Source organism: Jaculus jaculus, chromosome 2, assembly GCF_020740685.1.
Source record: "Jaculus jaculus isolate mJacJac1 chromosome 2, mJacJac1.mat.Y.cur, whole genome shotgun sequence".
Lineage (NCBI taxonomy): Eukaryota > Metazoa > Chordata > Mammalia > Rodentia > Dipodidae > Jaculus > Jaculus jaculus.
Window position 1 is genome coordinate 137,288,492 of NC_059103.1, and position 22,024 is coordinate 137,310,515.

General features: G+C 40.4%; 1 protein-coding gene across 3 annotated transcripts in view; it reads right to left on the reverse strand.

The window, feature by feature from the left end:
* Nucleotides 1–8,918, reverse strand: part of Ppp1r42 (protein phosphatase 1 regulatory subunit 42) — a 52,086-nt gene extending 43,168 nt beyond the window's left edge. For all 3 annotated transcript variants that reach the window (XM_045143881.1, XM_045143880.1, XM_045143879.1), the window contains exons 1-3: nt 8,825–8,918; nt 2,797–3,006; nt 27–193 (exon numbers count right to left, since the gene is read on the reverse strand). In XM_045143881.1, the coding sequence (XP_044999816.1) occupies nt 27–193; nt 2,797–2,925 (296 nt within the window). In that variant the 5' untranslated portion in view covers nt 2,926–3,006; nt 8,825–8,918. The remainder of the gene's footprint in view (nt 1–26; nt 194–2,796; nt 3,007–8,824) is intronic.
* Between the last annotated feature and the right edge of the window lie 13,106 nt (nt 8,919–22,024).

Sequence of the window (22,024 nt, forward strand, 5' to 3'; positions counted from 1 at the left end):
TATGACACAAAAATAAAAGGACTTACAGTTTTTCCAGTTTTTTGAGTGATCTGAGGTTATCTATACAAGAAATACAATTGTTTTGCAGGTACAGGTGGGTCAGATTTGTGGCATAATTCAGATTAGTGATGTCACTAATGTGGTTGTCATATAAATATAAAACAGTAAGGCTTTTGCAAGGAGAGAGGTCATCCTGAAAAGGAAAACAAAGCAGGTCATAACTAATTTCTTCTGAACACTTAGTTTTTAAGATAAAAAAATTCACTTGTGCATTCTTCAAATTTCCCTAAGGATAATATATTATTTTTCTGTCCTTAGTATAGTCATAATAAGAAGTCAATGATTACAAGTTAATTCTCAGATTTCTAATTCTGTAATTACACCAGTAAAATTGTATTCATTAAAATTTTCCCAGTGCAAGCAATTTTCTACAGAAGTAGTAAGATTTCTCAGAAAGCTGAAGCACTGAACAAATTACTATCGAACATTGTAAAGCAGGGCTTGATAGTTCTGTAGGCTTAGTTTCCAATACTGAAAATTAGAAATAATCCAATATTCAAAATCCATCAATTAAAAACTTTGGTAATGCTATTGACATGAACACAGTGTGGTGGTGTGATTCAGGTGTCCCCCATAATCTTAGGTGTTCTGAATGCTAAGTTCCCAGCTGATGGAGATTTGGGAATTAACACCTCCAGGAGGCAGTGTATTGTTGGGAGCGGGCTTATGGGTGTTATAGCCAGTTTCCCCTTGCCAGTGTATGGCACATTCTCGTGTTCCTGTTGTCCACCTACTGTTGGCCAGGGGGTGATGTCCAGCCTCTGCTCATGCCATCATTTTCCCTGCCATCATGGAGCTTCCCCTTTGAGCCTGTAAGCCAAAATAAACCTCTTTTTTTCCCACAAGCTGCTCTTGGTTGTATGATTTCTACCAGCAATGTGAACCTGACTGCAACACATGGTAAAACAAATATCCTGGTTTCTTTAGTAATAGCTTGTAGATTTCATACAACAGTTGAAACAGTACCTTCCTTATGACCTACTGCTGAAAAATAATTATATGACTACATGCCTAGAAAAAGGTTAGAAGGATATATCCTAAGTATTGAAAATTGTGATTTCTGAATCAGTACACATATAGTCTCAAAAGGTAAAGTATATATATTTTTTTCTTTTTTTAAATTTTTATTAGCATTTTCCATGATTATAAAAAAAATCCCATGGTAAAGTATATTTTTCTTGTTATCTTATTATTATTTTCAAGGAAAGAGGGAGAGAGAGAGAGTAATGGGCAAGCCAGGGCCTCCTTCAACTGCAAAGCTTTAGACACATGTGCCACTTTTGTCCATCTGCTTTTATGTGGGTACTGAGGAATGGAAGCCAGACGATCAGGCTTTGGAAGCAAGATCTTTAAACATTGAGCCATCTCTTCAACCCAAAAGTTAGTTTTTGTTTGTTTGTTGTTTGAGGTAGGGTCTCACTCTAGCCTAAGCTGACCAATAACTCACTCTGCAGTTCCAGACAGGCCTCTAAGTCATGGCACTTCTCCTACCTCTGCCTCCTGAGTGCTAGAATTAAAGGTGTGCACCACCATGCCCAGCAGTTAAAATATTTTTAAAAGCTGCCAGTTCTTGGCTGTTGGCAGTCAGCCTAGAGTGTTGAGACAAGCAACTGAAATAAATTATGTTAAAAAAGTACTTCAGAGCTGGAGAGATGGCTTAGCAGTTAAGCGCTTGCCTGTGAAGCCTAAGGACCCTGTTCAAGGCTTGATTCTACAGGACCCACGTTAGCCAGTTGCACAAGGGGGCGCACATGTCTGGAGTTCCTTTGCAGTGGCTGGAGACCCTGGCGCACCCGTTCTCTATCTGCTTCTTTCTCTGTCACTTTCAAATAAATAAATAAAAATAAAAATAAAAAAAATACATCAACCTTCATTAAGATCCTATTTGAATGCTACTCTCACCTTTGGTTAGGGAAGCTTCTCTTTTCAGATGGTGGTAACCTTGGAATGACTCAGAATGCTAAGACAAAGTGACAGAGGAGTGCTCAGCACTGAAACATCTCTATCACACCTTCCAAGGCTCAGGGTCCATTGTGGAAGAGGTGGCAGAAAGAATGTAAGAGCCAAAGGAAGGGTAGGACTCCTTACAACATGCTCCTCCAGACTCAAAATGGCCTGGATATCCATGACCTCACAGTGCCTGACCCTACCTACACAAGACCATCATATAGGAGGAAAAGATGACATCAGCATAAAACAGAGTGATTGAGAGGGGGAGGGGATATGATGGAGAGTAGAATTTCAAAAGGGAAAGTGGGGGGGGGGTAGGGAATTACCATGGGATATTGTTTACAATTTTGGAAGTTGTCAATAAAAATATTTTAAAAAATTTAAAAAAGAGATACTAATTCAGAGGGGTAGAAATATAATGGAGGGTGGACTTGTGAAGGGGAAAGTGAGTGAGGGGAGGAAATTGTCTATAATTATGGAAACTGTCAATAAAAAAGTTAAAAAACAAAAAAATTATCTACCAAAGTATAAAGTATTACAGAGAAATAGCAACATATACATTTAGTACATATTTATAAGACTCAGAAGGCTATATTTTATAGAGACAACAAACTAAATATCACAGGGAAGAAATTAAAATAGGAACATAATGTAAAGCTTCCTGGTAAAAGCATATTTAGTAAGTATGATGAAAATAGAATTACTATATAGGTGTGCCCTCAAGCAAATTTCTAAGTATAGCAATGTTAATTTTGCAAAAATAGGAAATAATTTCAGAGTTCTTACAATTGAATCAATGCTTTTGTGTGAAAAATTTATATGAGTTATTTTCTTCAGGCAATGTGCAATAGTTTCTTCTTTTCGGAGTTTCAGATTGCTGTTTTTGGTAATTAATTCCAATGTTAGTCGAACCATGTTCTCTCTGTTAGTCAAACTTAGTAGTAACTTTGTTTTGACACCATGTCCAGAAGCAGGCTTAGTGTTAATTCCAACTTTCTAAAAATTAAAGAAAAAAAAAGGAGTATCATGAATCTAGAAATTTAGGAAAGGTTATTTTTGCTTATTCAATTTTCTTATATAAAACTATTTCACAATCTAGTTAATAGGCATTTTTTACACACTGAAATATTTTCTACGTTTATAGACTTTTCATTAAAGTGATTTAAAACACCAAAATTAAGTGAATATACTTATTTTGCTTTTTTCCTTCCCTCTGGATGTTTGTATGCTTGTTTGTTCTTTGAGACAGAGGTCTCACTAGGCAGACAAGACAAGCCTGAAACTCTCTATGTAAACCAGGCTGGCCTTGACCTTACAGACATCCTCCTGGCTTTGCTTCCTGAATGCTAAGACTACAATCTTCCTTTAATTTTTTTTTAAAATTATTTATTTATTTATTTGAGAGCAACAGACACAGAGAGAAAGACAGATAGAGGGAGAGAGAGAGAATGGGCACGCCAGGGCTTCCAGTCTCTGCAAACGAACTCCAGATGCGTGCGCCCCCTTGTGCATCTGGCTAACATGGGACCTGGGGAACCAAGCCTCGAACCGGGGTCCTTAGGCTTCACAGGCAAGCACTTAACCGCTAAGCCATCTCTCCAGCCCTCTTCCTTTAATTTTTGAGACCAGGTCTTGCCTGTAGCTCATCCTGGCCTTCAACGTGGGGTCCCCCTCTGCCTCACTACCTCATACTTCCTCTTTAAATCTTCTCCTCCCCTAGAATAGTATTGAATTGTACTGAATTGTTATTGTGGCCTTTAATTTTTTGATATTTTGTGTATTTATTTATTTGAGAAAGAGATACCAATAAGAGAACGGGCATACTAGGACCTCTAGCCACTGCAAATGAACTCAAGATGCATGTACTACCTTGTGCATCTAGAGAATTGGACCTGGGTCCTTAAGCTTTGCAGGCAAGCATGTCTTATCTAAGGCATCTCTCCAGCCCCTATTGTGACCTTTTATTATTTTCTTTTTACAGTGCTGGGATAGAGTCTAGAGCTCTGTACATGCTAAGCAAAAGCCAATTGTCCTAGTACTGATCCACATCCCCAGACCTACTGTGGGCATTTTACAGGCATACCCAACCTTTTGACATTGCAATACACTGTCGTCATCTACAAAGTTTACACTTGAGAGCTATGTAATTGAGTTAAAGAATTAAAAAAAAAAAAACACCTTATTGTATTTTATTACTAGCTATCCTCAGTCACATTCAGCCCATGGGCTGCAGGCTAGATATGCCTGTAAGGAAGATTTATTATTTGTTTGAGTCAAAAAAGACCTCAAGCTGGGCATGGTGGTCTACACCTTTAATCACAGCACTTGGGAGGCAGAAGTAGGAGGATTGCCATTAGTATGAAGCCACACAGAGACTACACAGTGAATTCTAGCTCAGCTTGGGCTAGAGCAAAACCCTACCTTAAAAAAAAAAATGGGGCTGGAGAGATGGCTTAGCGGTTAAGCGCTTGCTTTTGAAGCCTGAGGACCCCGGTTCGAGGCTCGATTCTCCAGGACCCACGTTAGCCAGATGCACAAGGGGGCGCACGCGTCTGGAGTTTGTTTGCAGTGGCTGGAGGCCCTGGCGCGCCCATTCTCTCTCTCTGTCTATTTGCCTCTCTCTCTCTCTCTCTCTCTCTCTCTCTCTCTGTGTCACTCTCAAATAAATAAATAAAAATGAACAAAATAAATAAATAAATAAATGGACCTCAGGAGCTAAGTGTGGTGACTTGACACATGCCTTTCATTCCAGTGAGTTAGAGGCCAGTCTGGAACTACAGAGTGAATTTCAGGTCAGCCTGAGCTAGAATGAGTCCCTGCCTCAAAACCTGACCTTGACCACCCAAAAAAAAGGACCTCAAGGAATACTGTACAGTGTTCTTGTTTCATAGGTAGAGAAATTCCCAGAAAATTATGTCAAGCTTCTCAAGCTAATGTTGGCTGAGAATGGGCCAAGTCTCTGGTTGCTCTTCTTATGGTAACCATAGTAACTGTATTTCCAAAACTGATAGATATATATCAGGACACATAATGTAAAAATTTTGAGTTATACATAGAATGGTAAAAACATCTGAAAATGGACCATGCCTGGAAATGTTACTACATCTGTCATCCAGAAAAAGGCAACATGCTCTGGTTTTAAATGCTTGTAGGCTAGGCTCTTATAGTTCTGTCTCTCTTTTTAATAAAATATGCTTAGGGCAAGGGGTATGCATGCATGAGGCCCTGGTTTAATCCTTAGCACCACAAAAATAGATACATAAGATTAGGAACAAAATAAGGGGATGTCAGCAGTAGTGTGCTTATAGCCCAGCTACCTGGGATGGTGAGGCAGGCTGTCTGCTTAAGCCCATAGGTTAGAGGCCAATATGTGAGAACTTGTCTCAAAATAAATATATAGGGTTGGAGAGATGGGTTAGTGGTTAAGGCCCTTGCCTTCAAAGCCTAATGACTCGGGTTCAATTTCCCCACACCTATATAAAACCATATGCACAGTGGCACATTCATCTGGAGTTCATTTGCATCACCTGGAGGCCCTGTGTGCCTATTCTCTCTCTCTCTCTCCTTGCAATAAACTTTAAAAAAAAAATTGTGGTTTTTCAAGGTAGAGTCTCATTCTAGCCCAACCTGGAATTCACTATGTAGTCTTAGGGTGACCTCCAACTCTCAGCAATCCTCCTACCTCTGCCTTCCGAGTGCTGGGATTAAAGGTGTACACCACCACACCTGGCTAAATAAAAATAAGAAATAAGGCTGGAGAGATGGCTTAGTGGTTAAGTGCTGGCCTGTGAAGCCTAAGGACTCCAGTTCTAGGCTCAATTCCCCAGTACCCACATAAGCCAGATGCACATGTGGCACATGCATCTGGAATTTGCTTGCAGTGGCTGGAGACCCTGGTGTGCCTATTATCTCTCTTTCTGCCTCACTCTCTCTGTCTGTCACTCTCAAATAAATAAATAAAGATTTAAATAATAATAATAAATAAATAAATAGATAGGGCTTAGCAGTTAAGGTGCTTTGCCTGCAAAGCCTAAGGACCAAGGTTTGAGTCTCCAGTACCCACGTAAGCCAGATACACACAGTGGTGCATGCATCTGCAGTTCATTTGCACTGGCTAAGTGCCCTGACATGCCCATTCTCTCTATCTGCTTCTTTCCCTATTTTGCTCTCTCTCTCTCTCCCAAAGTAAATTATAATAAAATATATATAAATGAGAAGAAATTGTACTTAGTTCCAAGGTATAGAGTGGGGATTCTTATAGGATGTTCGACATATGTCTCACATAGTTCAATAAATGTTTGCTATTATAATCATTATTCTGTTAGTTTTGTACACAGATAAAATTGTCTTCATTGTTCTACCTCCAAGTATATTAAGACCATTATAGATCACAGTTTTATATATATTTTCATATGTTGTCCATAAACCTAAGGAAGCCAATTTTTTCTGTCACCCAAAATCTACAGCTATAAGTGATAAATACCCAAGTCTCCCCCAATTTTTTAAAAACTAAAAATGTAACCAAAAGTTCATTATAAGGGTATGAATATTATTGCAGTGTATCTGAAATTTTACCAATTATATATCTTAACTTATACAGTATTCTGGACGTAAGTTAGTGCTTAGAAGGAAAAATGAATTCAGTAGATGATAAATATATGTGGCTACCCATTGCCATGTTTTTACCTAGGAAATATAAATTGCCCACGATAAAAACAATCTGAAGATACAGATGTTCTTTTGGATTCCTCAGAATATAAGATATTTAGCCTTTAGAATAAAATTATAAAACCTTCAAAGATTTTGGAAATTTGATTCTATTTGTATTTACATAATTTCATAACAAAATTTGAAGCTTATTTTTCAGATGAATTTAAGATGTGATGTAATATTCTGAAATTTCCAATTGGACAGGCTGGAAAGATGGCTTAGCAATCAAGGCGCTTGCCTATGTAGCCAAAGGACCGGGGTTTGATTCTCCAAGTCCCACGTAAGCCAGATGCACAAGATGGTACATGCATCTGGAGTTCATTTGCACTGGTTGGAGGCCCTAGCATGCTCATTCTCTCTCCCTCTGTCTCTAATAAATAAATACAAATTTTAAAAAAATTTCCAATTGGGTAAAAAAGTTTTTCTTAATTTTGCCTTTAAGGTATTTCATGAGCTGGGCAAGATGGTGCATGCCTTTAATCCCAGCACTCAGGAGGCAGAGGTAGGAGGATTTCTGTAAATTCAAGACCACCCTGAAACTACATAGTGAATTCCTGGTCAGCCTGGGCTAGAATGAGACAATACCTTGAAAAAAATATATATATATATAATATTTCATGATAAAAGCATACAGAGCCTGAGGAAGTAGCTCAGTTGGTAGTGATCACCTTGCATGCATGAGTCACTGAATTGAATCCCCAACACAGTTTTAAAAAAACAGTGAAGAAAAATATAATGCCAATAGCATCATAGGTAAGCATAAAATATATAAGGAGCTGGGCATACGCTTTTGATCCCAGCACTTGGGAGGCAGAGGTAGGAGGATTGCTGAGAGTTTCAGGCCAGCCTGGGAATACATAGCCAGGTCAGCCTGTCCTAGAGTGAGACCCTACCTCAAAAAATGAAATATATATATTAAAGATTCATTTGAGCTGGGCGTGGTAGCACATGGATACAATCTCAGCACTTGGGAGGTGAAGGAAGCAGGATTAGAGTTCAAGGATAGCCTAAGCTACATGGCCAATGTGAGATCCTGTTTCACAAAAGCAAAATGAAAAATGAGGGATAGGAACGGAACGTAGCTCCACGATAAAGCATTTGCCTGCCATGCACAAGGCCTTGAGTTCATCCTTAGCATATAGCAAAAACATCACAAAACCTCCCTGAAACTGTACCCTTCTACCTTTATTCTCTTAAATTTGGGCATCCATCCTATTCATGTCTTCATATTTAAAAAAAATTATTTGCAAACAGTGAGAGATAGAAGAGAGATATACACAATGAGAATGAGTGAGCGAGGGTCTGCAGCCGCTGCAAACGAACTCATGCATCTGCCACTTTGTGCACCTGGTTTTAGGTGGCTACTGGGGAATCCAACCTGGGCCATTAGGCTTTGTTGGCAAGCGCCTTAACTGCTGAGCCATCTCTCCAGGCCCACGTCTTTATTGATGTACATATACGGAACAATATATGGTATTGCTTTTTCTATTTTTTTTTACAATTTTACATATCACTGTTTTAGAAAAATTGCAAGCCTCCGGAGTCTAAACCGAAGCCAGTAACGTAAATTTTGGAACATTATAATAAAACATGACATCAACACTTGTGAGGTGTCCTGGTTTTCTCTAAAAGAGGTTGTTTCTAAAGTTTGAAAAACTCCCCCACTAGCCATTTTTGTTATTTCGCCTCATTTGCTTGTACGCGTCTCTCCAGAAGGAGGTGGGAACAGTTTCACAGCTCCGGAGGCGCTCTGGGGATCATCGTAATGTACCTCCTGGCTTTCCCGCCTGGGACTGCCACAGGTCAGGTGAGATGGGCGGCGTCTGGGGCACCCCCGACTCAAGGAGCCGGATGGAGCCCTCAGTGCTCCGAGCTTCCCCCCCGGCCGCGCCAACGGCCCGCGGCCCTCTGCATCCCCGCCGCCTCCGCCGCGGGCTTCCCAGCCTGGCCTGCTCTCAGCCGCTGGTCAGAGACAGAGCAGCCCTTCTGTGGACCGGGACTTTACAGACAGGGACCCGCAATTTAACAAGTCCAAGTCTCGCTGGCAGGCAAGCTGGGAAGGCGGCTCTGGTTCCCTACGACCCCACGCTCTTCCCGGAGGCACCTGACGCTCGGCTCTCTGGACTTGGCGCAGTGACTCCGGTCTGCGAGCTCCGCGGCCCCTCCGCGGCGCGCGGAAGGTTGCCAGGCGACGAGAGTAGCTGCGGACGGAAATCTCGCGATATCACCCTTGCGGCTCGGCTCGCGTTCTCTTCTTTGTGACGCCTCGGGGGACTCCCTTGGGGTGGCCGGCTAGCTGTGTAACCGGCGATGAGTTCAGTCATTTTACCATTGGGTACATTGAGCAGTTTGGGATAGGCCATCATTCCCCTCAACAGGCTTTTCCTGTATCTCAGTGCCCAGCAATCACTTGTCCGGAGAGACCGCCATCCATCCACCCTCAAATTCAGGATGACGTTCAAGGCCGTTTAAGGCCGTTTATCAAGTCCAGGTTCGCTGCTTGTCACTACAGTGTTCTTCAGCATGCTCTGATCTGTAAAAATTTCCCTTCAGTTTTCAGGGTAGCAAACAGCACACATTTCCTCTCATTCTATCAACCCTTGCAGTTGTGCATCCTCCTGTCTGAAGCCTTCCCACACTGTCTTAAGTGGTGCCACTTTCTGTTTTCCCCAGCTGTTATGTATTGAGTTCCTTAACAATCTGTGCCTGTTACTCTCCAACAAAATGGTAAATTCTGTGAGGACAAGGATTCTTGACCTTGCTATACCTTGGTTGTAAAGAGAATACCTTGTATATTAGGACCAACTTCAAAAATGTTTGCAGAGTGTGAATTCCAGGTCAGCCTGGACTAGAGCAAGACCCTACCTCAAAAAAAAAAAAAAAAAAAAAAAGCGTATTGCCCTCAAGACCAGGCTGAGGTAGGAGGATCAATGTGAGTTCAAGGCCAGCCTGAGATACAGAAATGAATTCACAGGTCAGCCTGGGCTAGAGTGAGACCGTGCTTCCCCAAAATAACAAAATTGATTCTCCCAGTGCTCACATAAAGCTAAATGCAAAGTGGTGCATGCACCTGCAGTTTGTTTGCACCAGCAAGAGGCCCTGTTGTACCCATTCCCTCTCTCTCTCCGTCTCTCTCTCTCCCCCTCTCTCTTTCCGTCTCTCTCTCTCCCCCTCCCTCTCTCCTTGCATATAAATAAAAAAAAATACTGTTTTTCTTCTTTTTAAAAAAATTTTTTTTTCCAGGTACGGTTTTGCTTTAGCCCAGGCTGACCTGGAATTCACTATGGAGTCTTTGGGTGGCCTCAAACTCACAGCAATCCTCCTACCTCTGCCTCCCGAGTGCTGGGATTAAAGGTGTGCACCACCACACCCGGCTTTAAAATATTTTTTTTAAATATATTTTTAAAAGATTTTTTTTGGTAATGCTGGGCGTGGCGTGGCGGCACATGCCTTTATAATCCCAGCACTCGGGAGGCAGAGGTAGAAGAATTGCCATGATCATCTGATGCCAGCCTGAGACTCCATAGTGAATTCCAGGTCAGCCTAGGCTAGAGTGAGACCCTACCTCAATACCACCCCCCCCAAAAAATTTGCAAAATAAGTAGTATTTAAATGAAGGAAAAGAAGACATTATATAAGGAACAATTATCTACAGTGGAAAGATTCATTTGAAGTGTGGGGAAGTAAGCAGATTGGATGTAAAGAACAGTGAAATACGGAAATGACCACTACCAGCTCAGGCTCTGCCACTGCCATTTCTTAAGCAAAGTATCAGAGTAGATTATTAGATTTGCAGCAACCTAGCGCCAATCTAGCCAGTCTAGCTGACATGTTGCAACTCTCAGTACCAGAAAGCGGAAAGAAACATGCTCACGGTCACACTGAGGTAGCAGAGAGAGACCTTTAGGTTCTTGATTTCAAGTCTAGTTAGTTCTCCTTCTGTGCTATCTCATGACCATTCTCAGAACAGTGGCCTACTAAAGGAGATGGAAGCCGAGGAACCCTAACTTCAGATTTGGTTGGCAAAGTTCATTTATGAGGCAATCTTGGTCAAATTGGGGTAAAGACAAAGAAAACAGGAAGGAATGAACAAACTTAGGAGATATCTCAGGGTGTATTTACTAGAATGACTGGTTTGAATAAAGGGAAGGGAGAAGGTTAAGGTAATCTGAGGGCAACTGGATCCGTGTAAAACTACTAAACCAGTGTTCGTGAGCGATAAAGGAAAGAAAAGTTGGTTAATCACACATTTGTGGGAAAGTGAGAAGAAATGCTGGCAAAGATGGCAGAGAAAGATTAATCAGCATGATCATTGTTCCAAAAAAAAAAAAATTCAGCATTCAAAACTCAATAATTCAGATGAGTTGGGCGTGGTGGCACACACTTAATCACAGCATTCGGTGTAGGAGGATTGCTGTGAGTTCAAGGCCACCCTGAGACTACAGAGTGAATTCCAGGTCAGCCTGAGCTACAGCAAGACCCTACCTCCAAAAACAAAACAAATAAACAAAAAGAGTATGTGGTAAAGTTATATACACTTTTATTTTATTTTTGAAATCATTTCTCACTGTTGCCCAGGCTGGTCCCCACCTCATGGGCTCATATGATCCTCCTACCTTTGACTTCTGAATAACTGGGATTGTGTGGGCTACCATACCTGTTTATATACACTTTAAATGTCTAAAAGGATATATATCTCTATATACACATAGCTATATCCAAATATTTATTGATTTCTTTTTTTTTTTTCTCTCTTTTTGGTTTTTCAAGGTAGGGTCTCGCTCTAGCCCAGTCTGACCAGGAATTCACTATTGTAATCTTGTGGCTTTGAACTCATGGAGATCCTCCTACTTCTGCTTCCCTAGTGCTGGCATTAAAGGCACGTGTCACCATGCCCGGTTTTTTTGTGTTGTTTCTTGGTGGTGTTTTCTTTCCTCCTTTTTCAAAGTAATTACGTTTGTGAAAATGATGCAGTTGTATTTTGAAAACTCATTTTGGGTCATTCAGTTGAAAATCAGTTTGTGACTGCTTGTATTTAAAATGGTTGAATTGCTACTTGATTTTTAACATAATTAGTTAAGCCTATGAATAAGTATTTTATCATTAAGATGTGAAACATAACTCCAGTCTAGTGTTAAACAATCATCTGTGTATTTTCCAAGGTGGCAGAAATTTGGCAAGCTACAAGAAATGCTTGTCTTCAGTACCACATTTGTAAGTTCCGCAGAAAATACTGTAAGATTTACACTTTAACATATGTTGGCAATTTGTATTTGCAAAAGTAAAAGAAAGTGAGGTCTTGAGAGTCATTTTAAAAGGCACTTTTGGGAGCCTGATGCTAGAGTTTCCAAGTAACTTTTGACAGAAGCATGCTTTATCTTTCATATGTTGTTCTAGCTATCTTTGTCCACCAATGTTTCCAGAGTTCATGCTACATAGCACTGTGGGAAGCACTAAGCAAGCATGTGGACTAGCAACCTTTCAGTGAGGAGCCAAGGAATTCAAGGTCCCAGACATGTATGTCATCACATAACACCATGTAGAAAAAATTACCGTTTATTAGACTTACTGCCTCCTTTGTCTTCGTGTTTTTAAGTTGGCAAACATTAGTGATCTTGTAGGAAGACTTCTAAAAATGGTTTTGGTGATCTTATCCCCAGGTGTCTGTGCCCTTGAGTGTTCTTCCCCCATGAGGACTGTGGCCAGGGACTAGTAACTTAATCTAGTTAACAAAATTTGTAGGATGTAGCTTGGCTGGCAGTGGTGAGCACCTTTAATCCCAGCATTCAGGAGCCAGAGGTAAGAGGATCGCTGTGGGTTCCAGGCCAGCCTGAGATTATATAGTGAGTTCCAGATCAACCTGGGCTAGAGCAAGACTTTAACTGGAAAAAAAAATAATTGTAGGATATTATTATTTTCATGATGCTACAAGTTTCTTTATTGTGTTTGTGGCTTATCTTCTTTGATATAAAGCAAGCTATAATTTAGGAAAACCCACATGGCAAGGACCAAAAGGACAAACTGGGATGAATCCTTGATCCAATGAGAAAATAAATGGCAGAAACTTGTTTGAGTTGTAATCTTAACCTTTCCCCAGGTGAATTTTCAGATGTTCCTTATCCCTGGCCAACACTTGACTGTAGTTTTGTGAGAGGCCCTGAAGCAGAGGACCCAGATTGCTGGCCTGTGAAATGTCTGCAATGATAAATGTATGTTGTCTTAATCCACTAAGTTTTGGAGTAATGTGTTATATGGTAATAACTAACATAAGAAGCAACAGGAAATTCCCTCAACAAGAAGTTTCATCAGGCTTGGGTCATGATTCCCATTTTCTTCTTCTTTATTTAAAGTTTTTTTCAAGAGAGAGTCTCACTCTAGCCCAGGCTGACCTGTGATTCACTCCAGGTGGGCCTCGAACCCATGGCGTTCCTCCTACCTTCCTCCTACCTCTGCCTTTCAAGTGCTGAGATTAAAGATGTATACCACCATGCCTGGCATGATTCCTATTTTCATAGGATATTCTGAATACATGTTCAGAGGAGAGAAAGTGAAGTGACTATCGGAGGTGGTGACTTACCTAGAACCATCATATATGGAAGTGGAAAACTGTAAGAAGTTCCTTGTGGCCATGGATGAGACAGTATCCATTCCTGATTTCTACACTCTGTAGGCAATTGTGTATTTAAGAGCTTCTGTAGAAGATAAGGAGTTCAGTCACCAAATTAAGTTCACTTTACCTTAGAAATGACTTTGGGAAAGGGCTTTACCAAGTCCCCCCCTTTTTTTTAAAGAAAAACAATTATTTATTTCTTTACTTGCTAGGGAAAGAAGGAGACAGAGAGAGAGAGAGAGAGAGAGAGAGAGAGAGAGAAAGAGAGAGAGAGAAAGAGAGAGAGAATGAATGGGTGTGCCTCTAACCACTGCAAACAAACTCCAGGTGCATACGCCACCTTGTGCATATATATGGCTTTATGTGGATCCTAGGGAATCAAGCCTGCGTACTTTGGCTTCGCAGGTAAGTACCTTAACCACTAAGGAATCTCTCCAGCCCCCAAGTCCTTTTTTTCTTTTAAATTCTATTACTTTGAATTCATAAAGGTTTTTCTCAAGTTCTATTGTATTTAATATATGTGTGTGTGTGTGTATACACACACACACACACATATGTATATACACACAATATTTTCTCTCTAAAATTACTCCCATCCACACTCCATTATAGGTCAAACTGTAATAAATACAGTTATCTTACAACATGAGATGCAGTTTTAAATGATCCCAGTTGAAAATTCTCTTCATTATCTAAAAGACACAGTTACAGTAAAAAACTTATTTTCTAAAAAAAAAACTTTGTAAGGCTGGTCATGGTGGTTCATGCCTTTAATCCCAGCACTTGGGAGGCAGAGGTAGGAGGATCACTGTGAGCTCAAGGACTGCACAGTGAATTCCGGGTTAGCCTGGGTTAGAGTGAAACCCTACCTCCAAAAAAAAAAAGCTTTGAAAACATGGTCACAGTTTTTTTTTAATTATTTATTTATTTGAGAGCGACAGAGACAGAAAGAAAGACAGATAGAGGGAGAGAGAGAGAGAGAGAATGGGCGCGCCAGGTCTTCCAGCCTCTGCAAACGAACTCCAGACGCATGCCCCCCCCTTGTGCATCTGGCTAACATGGGACCTGGGGAACCGAGCCTCGAACCCGGGTCCTTAGGCTTCACAGGCAAGCGTTTAACCGCTAAGCCATCTCTCCAGCTCCATGGTCACAGTTTTACAGGAAGGATTTATTTAAAAAGAAGGGGCCTGGGGAGATGGTTCAGTGGTTAAAGGCACTTGCTTGCAAAGCCCGACAGCCTGGGTTCCATCCCCTAGCACCCATGTAAAGCCAAATGCATAAAGTGGTGCATGCATCTGGAGTGCTTGCCATGGAAAGAAGCCCTGGCATGCCCATTACCATTACTTCCCTCATTTTATCTCTCTCTCTCTCTCTCTCTCTCTCTCTCTCTCTGTGCTTGGTAATATATAGATACAATACATATTTTTTTGTTGTTTTTTGAGGTAGGGTCTCACTCTAGCCCAGGCTAACCTGGAATTCACTTGGTAGTCTCAGGGTGGCCTTGAATTCCCAGTGATCCTCCTACCTCTGCCTCCCAAGTGCAGGGATTAAAGGTGTATGCCACCACACTTGCCTGGCTAAGTAAAATATTTTTGAAAAGAGGATTAGAGAGATTTCTCAGTGGTTAAGGTGCTTGTCTGCAAAGTCAACGACTTGGGATTGACTTCCCAGTAGCCATATAAAGCCAGATGCACGGGCTGGAGAGATGGCTTAGCTGTGAAGGAGCTTGCCTAGGAAGCCTAAGGACCCAAGTTCGATTCTCCAGGTTCCATGTAAGCCAAATGCACAAGGTGGCACACTTGTCTGGAGTTCATTTGCAGTGGTTAGAAGCCCTGACATGCCCATTCTCTCTCTCTCCCTCCCTTTCCCTCTCTCTACCTCAAGTAAAAAAATAAAATTTTAAAAATAGGAAAAAAAAAAAAAAGAAAAAAGCCAGATGCACAAAGTGGTACATGCATCTGGAATTCATTTGCAGTGGCTAGAGGTCCTGGTGTACCATTCTTTCCTTTCTTTCTTCTCTGTCTCTCCTCTGTTTCTCTCTCTCTTGCAAATAAGTAATTAAATAATTTTTTAAAAACAGAAAGGCTGGCAGGGTGTAGGGGCCCATGCCTTTAATCCCAGCACTTGGGAGGCTGAAGTAGGAGGATCACTGTAAATTCAAGGCCAGGTAATTCCAGGTCAGTCTGGGCTATAGCAAGACCCTACCTTGAAAACAAAACATAAAAACAGCAGCAACAACAACAAAAGGGCTGAGTGGTTAAGGGTGCTTGCTTGCAAGGACTGATGGCTTGGGTTTGATTCCCCTGTACCCACATAGTCAGATGAACAAAGTGGCACAAATATCTGGAGTTTTCAGTGGCAAGAGGCCCTAGTGCACCCCTTTCCTCTCTCCTCTTTCTTGTTCTCTCTCTGATTGCAAATAAATAAATAAAAAGAAGGACTTAAATTTGCAGGAAAAGTTTAGTTTAATTTTTAGAAATAGCATTTTTCTTGTGTTTTAGAAGGGAAAGAAGTTTTTTGCACCGGAGATGAAGAATCTCTGTCTGCTAGTAGAGATGCAAGACCTTGCTTAACTTTCATTAGGCCATTAATAAGTTTAGCAAAGTTCAATTAGTTGGGCTGGAGAGATGGATTATTAGTTAAGGCAATTGCCTGCAAAGTCTAATGACCTGAGTTTGAGTCCCCAGGACCCATATAAAGCAAGATGCTGGAGGCCCTGGTCTTTCCATTCTCTCTCTGTGTCTCCTATCTCTCTCTGCTTGCAAGTAAATAAAACTATTTAAAACAAAACAATAAGAAAAGTTTAATTAATTTTGAGGAATGGAAACTAAAAGTGAAACACAGATTGTGATAGACTCTATCCTCATCAATGAAACAGAGTGTGAGAGATTATTCGTATCAATGAAACACAGAGTGTGAGAGAGACTATCCTCATCTCTTTGAATGTGTTTAAATGAGTGAAATCATGTATCTGTCTACTTCTATTTAATCACTTCATTTCAGATTTTTTATTTTTTTTGGTCAGCATGTTTGAAGAATTCCCCTCTGTATTGCTTTTTTTGGATCCTTATGGGTGATTTCTTTCTTTCTTTCTTTTTTTTTTTTTTAATTTATTTGAGAGTGAAAGACACAGGGAGAAAGACAGAAAGAGGGAGAGAGAAAGAATGGGCATATGCCAGGGCTTCCAGCCTCTGCAAACGAACTTCAGACGCGTGCGCCCCCTTGTGCATCTGGCTAACGTGGGACCTGGGGAACCGAGCCTCGAACTGGGGTCCTTAGGCTTCACAGGCAAGCGCTTAACTGCTAAGCCATCTCTCCAGCCCATGGGTGCTTTCTTATTAGTGTGCAGTCTTTTGCATATTTCTGTAATAGTAATCCTTATCTGAAAAAAATTTAAAGCCTTTTTTTCACTTCTATTAATAAATTTGGGAAAAATATTCATTAAAAAAAATATATATATATATATATATTTGGGCTGGAGAGATGGCTTAACAGTTAGTGTTTGCCTGCAACGAGCCAAAGGACCTTGGTTTGATTCCCCAGGACCCATGTAAACCATATGCACAAGGGGGCACATGCATCTGGAATTTGTTTGCAGTGGCTGGAGGCCCTGATACATTCATTCTCTCCCTCCCTCCCTCTGCCTCTCTCTCTCTCTCAAATAAATAAAGAAAAATAAAGTTTAAAAAATACTTAAATTTTTTTTTTTTCTTTTTGAGGTAAAGTCTCACTCTAGCTTAGACTGTCATGGAACTTCCTCTGTAGCCCCAGGCTGACCTCAAATTCATGGTGATCCTCCTACCTCAGGCTCCCAAGTGCTAGGGCTAAAGGTGTGCTGACCACCACACCTGGCTTTGTTTTGTAAAAATCTTACAATGTGATCAAAAGTCCCAGTTCCATAAAAAGATATGAACGCATTTGTTTAATCCCCTAAGCACATTAAACTTCCGGTGTTCCTTCAAGCAAATTGAAAATGTCTAGTGAGTTTGCTTCTTCAGTGAACAGAAATTTATCTAGAAATTTAAAAATATTTCAACTTCTATTACAAATTCTTAGAGGCCCTGCTGTGCTCATTCTCTCTCATAAATAAATAAAATATTAAAAAAACAAATTCTCATATTCAATGAATCTTTTATCTTTGCTGTTGGTGACATTGGCAAAGCACATGTGATCAGTCAGTTTGGGATAACTATAAATATTGGTGCTCATCGCTGATGAGTTGCCATTTCAATAACTGTTTTCCCCTTGGTTTTTATATTTTAAATATTTTTATTTATTTTAGACAGAGACTAGGTGTGCCAGGGCCTCTTGCCACTGCAAACAAAGTCCAGAGGCATGCATCACTGAGACATCTCCTCAAGCCCTGTTTCTTAGCTTTTTTTTTTTTTGATTTATTTATTTATTTATTTTTTAATTTTTATTAACATTTTCCATGATTATAAAATATATCCCATGGTAATTCCCTCCCTCCCCACCCCCACACTTTCCTATTTGAAATTCCATTCTCCATCATATTCTGTTTCTTAGTTTTAAGTGATGTGCTATTTACCTTAATTTTTTAAAAATAGTTTTATTTGTTTTCAAAGAGGAGGGGGGAAAGAGAGAGAGAGAAAACACACACACACATCAGAACCTTTCCCTGCAAATGAACTCCAGATGCATGTACCACTTTGTGCACCCACTTTTACATGGGTTATGGAGAATAAAACCTGGGTCATTAGGCTTTGCAGGCAAGAGCCTTAACTGCTGGGCCGTCTCTCCAGCCCTTGATTTTTTTTTTTTTTTTTTTTTTTGAGACAGTGTCTCATGTAGTCCAGGCTGGGCTCAAATTCAATATGCAGTCCAGGCTGGCCTTGACCTTCTGGTCCTCCTGCCTCCACCTCCCAAGTGTTGGAGTTCCAGCTTGAAATAACCTCCCCTAAAAGTGGTGTTCATGTGTAATTCTTACATCAGGTGGCTGTAGTCATACAAGATGGTGTGTACTCATAGATAAAATCACCAATTAATCTTTTAAATAAATTTAGTGTTGCTTTAAGTCCAGAAACCTAATAGTCTCAATTATGCTAAAAGTTATGCAAGAAATGATAGATGGATTACATAAGGGTTGAAGTAAAAGATTAAACTAGGATCAAATACTTACATGTTATAAAGGACTTATTTTACATCTTAAATAATACAACTAATAACTTAATATGAAGATTTGCGGCAAAAATGAATTATAAATTAAACATTCATTTACAGATGAGTTTATGCCAACTAATTCTTCAGGAAGAACTGTTTCTCAATGGTAAACACACATAGAGTTTCAAAATATGTATTTATAGTCTTCTAAAATCTAACATAAAGGTCAAATCCAAGTTGAGATGATTCTAGACAATATGCTTCTTTATATATATGCCTCTTAGGTTTTGAAAAGTACAACTGTAGTTCATCAAAATGTGCCCCAAGGCACAATACCATTTTACTTAGTCATTAGGAAGTTTAACATAATTGCTTAGTGTAATCCAAAGAAAATATGAGAACTGACATTAGGGACTCTCAAATTTGTTAGGCAATTGTTCCATAGTTTTTGGCACCGAGATAATCCACATGTTGAAAAAGCAATTAATCACTGGTTATCATGCTATGATTTTAGCTGTTTCCTCACAAATTTGGCCCAAATGATAGAGTTCCTGATTTTATTTTTTTAATATTCTGAATTTTTTTTTGTTTAATTTTTCAAGGTAGGGTCTCACTCTAGCTCAGGCTGACCTGAAATTCACTATGTAGTCTCAGGGTGGCCTTGAACTCATGGTGATCCTCCTACCTCTGCCTCCTGATTGCTGGGATTAAAGGCATGCACCACCACACTCAGCTCCAATCTAATTTTTGAGAACAAAAATTTATATATATGTTTTAAATATTTAAATATATCCTTATTTATTTATTTATTTGAGAGAAATCAGCAGGGAGATAGAGAGGAGAGAGAGAGAGAATGGGCGCACCAGAGCCTCCAGCCACTACAAATGAAATCCAGATGCATGTGCCCCCTTGTGCACCTGGCTTACATGGGTCCTGGGGAATTGAACCAGGGTTCTTTGGCTGTGCAGGCAAGTGCCTTAACTGCTAAGCCATCTCTTCAGCCATACTTTTTTTTTTTTTAAACCTTTATCGTTTTTATTTATTTGAGAGAGACAGGCAGAGAAAGAAAGAGGCAGAGAGAGAGAGAGAGAGAGAGAGAGAGGGAGAGGGAGAGAATGGGCGTGCCAGGGCCTCCAGCCACTGCAAATGAACTCCAGACAAGTGTGCCCCCTTGTGCATCTGGCTAATGTGGGTCCTTAGGCTTCACAGGCAAGCGCTTAACTGCTAAGCCATCTCTCCAGCTCTCTTCAGCCCTACTTTAAATATTTTATTTATTTATTTGAGACACAGAAAAGAGAGAGACAGAGACAGAGAGAGACAGAATGTTCTATGGCCATACTACTCTGAATGCGCCCAATCCTGTCTGATCTCAGAAGCTAAGCAAGGTCGGGCCTAGTTAGTACTTGGATGGGAAACAGACAGATGGATGCACCAAGGCCCTCAGCTACTGCAAACAAACTCCAGACACATGTGCCACCTTGTGCATCTGACTTTATGTGGGTCCTGGGGAACTGAACCTAGGTCCATTGGCTTTGCAGGCAAGCACCTTAACTGCTAAGCCATTTCTCCAGCCTGAAAACAAAAATTTAAATATGCCAGTCTGGTAACATTTGACCTGAAGTTCATATAACTTTGTTTACAAAGATGAATGGTATTTCTGCTACTAATATTTAGATAAAAGGTTTAAAAATCTTTAGAAATTTCTAGACTGATTACCTCAAAACAGAGTAGCACAATATTAATCAGTGAATGACAGTTGCTCATAACTACACAATGATCATCTTTTACTGACATCCTAGGGATCAGCAGAAATAAGAGCTATCATTCTGGCTGGATGTGGTGGCACACACCTTTAATCCCAGCACTTGGGAGGCAGAGGTAGGAGGATCACCATGAGTTCGAGGCCATCCTGGGACTACCTAGTGAATTTCAGGTCAGCCTGGGCTAGGGTGAAACCCTACCTCAAAAATAAAATAAAATACCATAAAATAAAATAAAATGAAATAAAAAGGAAAGAGCTATCATTCTGTATAGCATACTTTCCTGTCTTCAAAACCAACCCTCACACCACCAAAAGCCCTACATTGCTCACAATATATGTCGTCAGTTATAATTAAAATATTCCAGAAATCTAGCGAGAAACCCTGGAAACATAACAGCCTGTGTTCATTTGAGTCTATTCAGTTCCATGTAGACAGAGTGCAGACTCAGTAAAATAAATGAACTCTTCTCTGCATGCCTGCCTTAGGCATCTGTGCCTTCTCACTCACAGGGCCATTCTAGGAAGTCTGAACCTCTGCAGCATGCAGCACTCTGATTTCCAAACAGTTTTGCTGATTTATCGTATTATTTCTCCTGCTCTTGTTTATTTTCAAGTAGCTGTTCCATTGAACAGCTTGCTAGTCTATTGTGCAATGCAGTGATTTCTCTAAGTCCCCAATGCCAGGTAGTCGTGCTAATTTGTGCCAACAATGTTCAGACTCGATCTCTCACGAAGCAAGAGATATTTGGTCCTAAAGCTTATTTTCAAATTCAGAAATGATGGAGCACAGCTTCTCTTAATTGGGGCTCTTTTGTTCCTGGCAGTACTATTGATTTCAAAGTAACGTGTGTGGTGTGCTATTGTTAATAAATACAACACCAAGATTGAAGCTAATACTGGACTGTGTAACATAAAAATGACACTAAATATCCAAATAAACAAAAATATTTATGTATACATATGTATTGTTTTGATGTTTACATCGTTGACTTTTTGTAAGTTGGGCCTGGAGCTATTAAAACCTGGAAAGTCTGGAACACTCTTGACTCTGGGGTCTCACTGGACCCTTCACTGGCTTCAATCCCTACTTCCTATCCACTGCCTTTTCTTCCCATCTCTGCTCCAATCTGGGCTCCTAGTCCTGTTCTGGTTCCTTTTATTACTTGAACATTGGGATTAATTTTTCTCTGTGTGTGTGTGTGAAGATTGACATTTCCTGTATATTATCACCAAAAGTATGAGAAATTATCTCCAAAAAAGTTGAAACTGAAGAAAACCCAGACTTCACTTAGAAAAAAAATGGCTTTTTCAAGCTCCTGAGTAGCTCAAAGCTGTTAGATATTTTGCAGGAAATGGCAAAAACTCTTACCTCATGGCTTAGTTTATGAACAATGCAGTGCCTGTAAGTGAACTCCGATTTTCTAAAAAGTTTTGATAAATTGGAGCACTTATGAAATAAAGTGATCATGAAAAGACATTAAAACTTAGATATAGCCAGGCATGATGGGGTATGCTTTTAATCTCAGCACTGAGGAGGCTGATGTAAGACTGAGTTCAAGGCTAGCCTGGGCTAGAGTGAGCCCTATCTCAATAAAAGCCCTCCCCACAAAACAAATAAAACAATTCAGAGATGAGTATGGTGCCAGAGCCTGTAATCTCAGCACTTCCGAGGCAGGGGCAAAAGTGAGCTAGAGGTCTGCTGGGGCAATGCAGGGAGGAACTTCATAGTAAGACCCTGTCTCAAAGTAGCCACAACACTCGCTCCAAGAAAAATCCTTAGCAACAGCTTTAAAGAAATCTGTAAAGGGGAC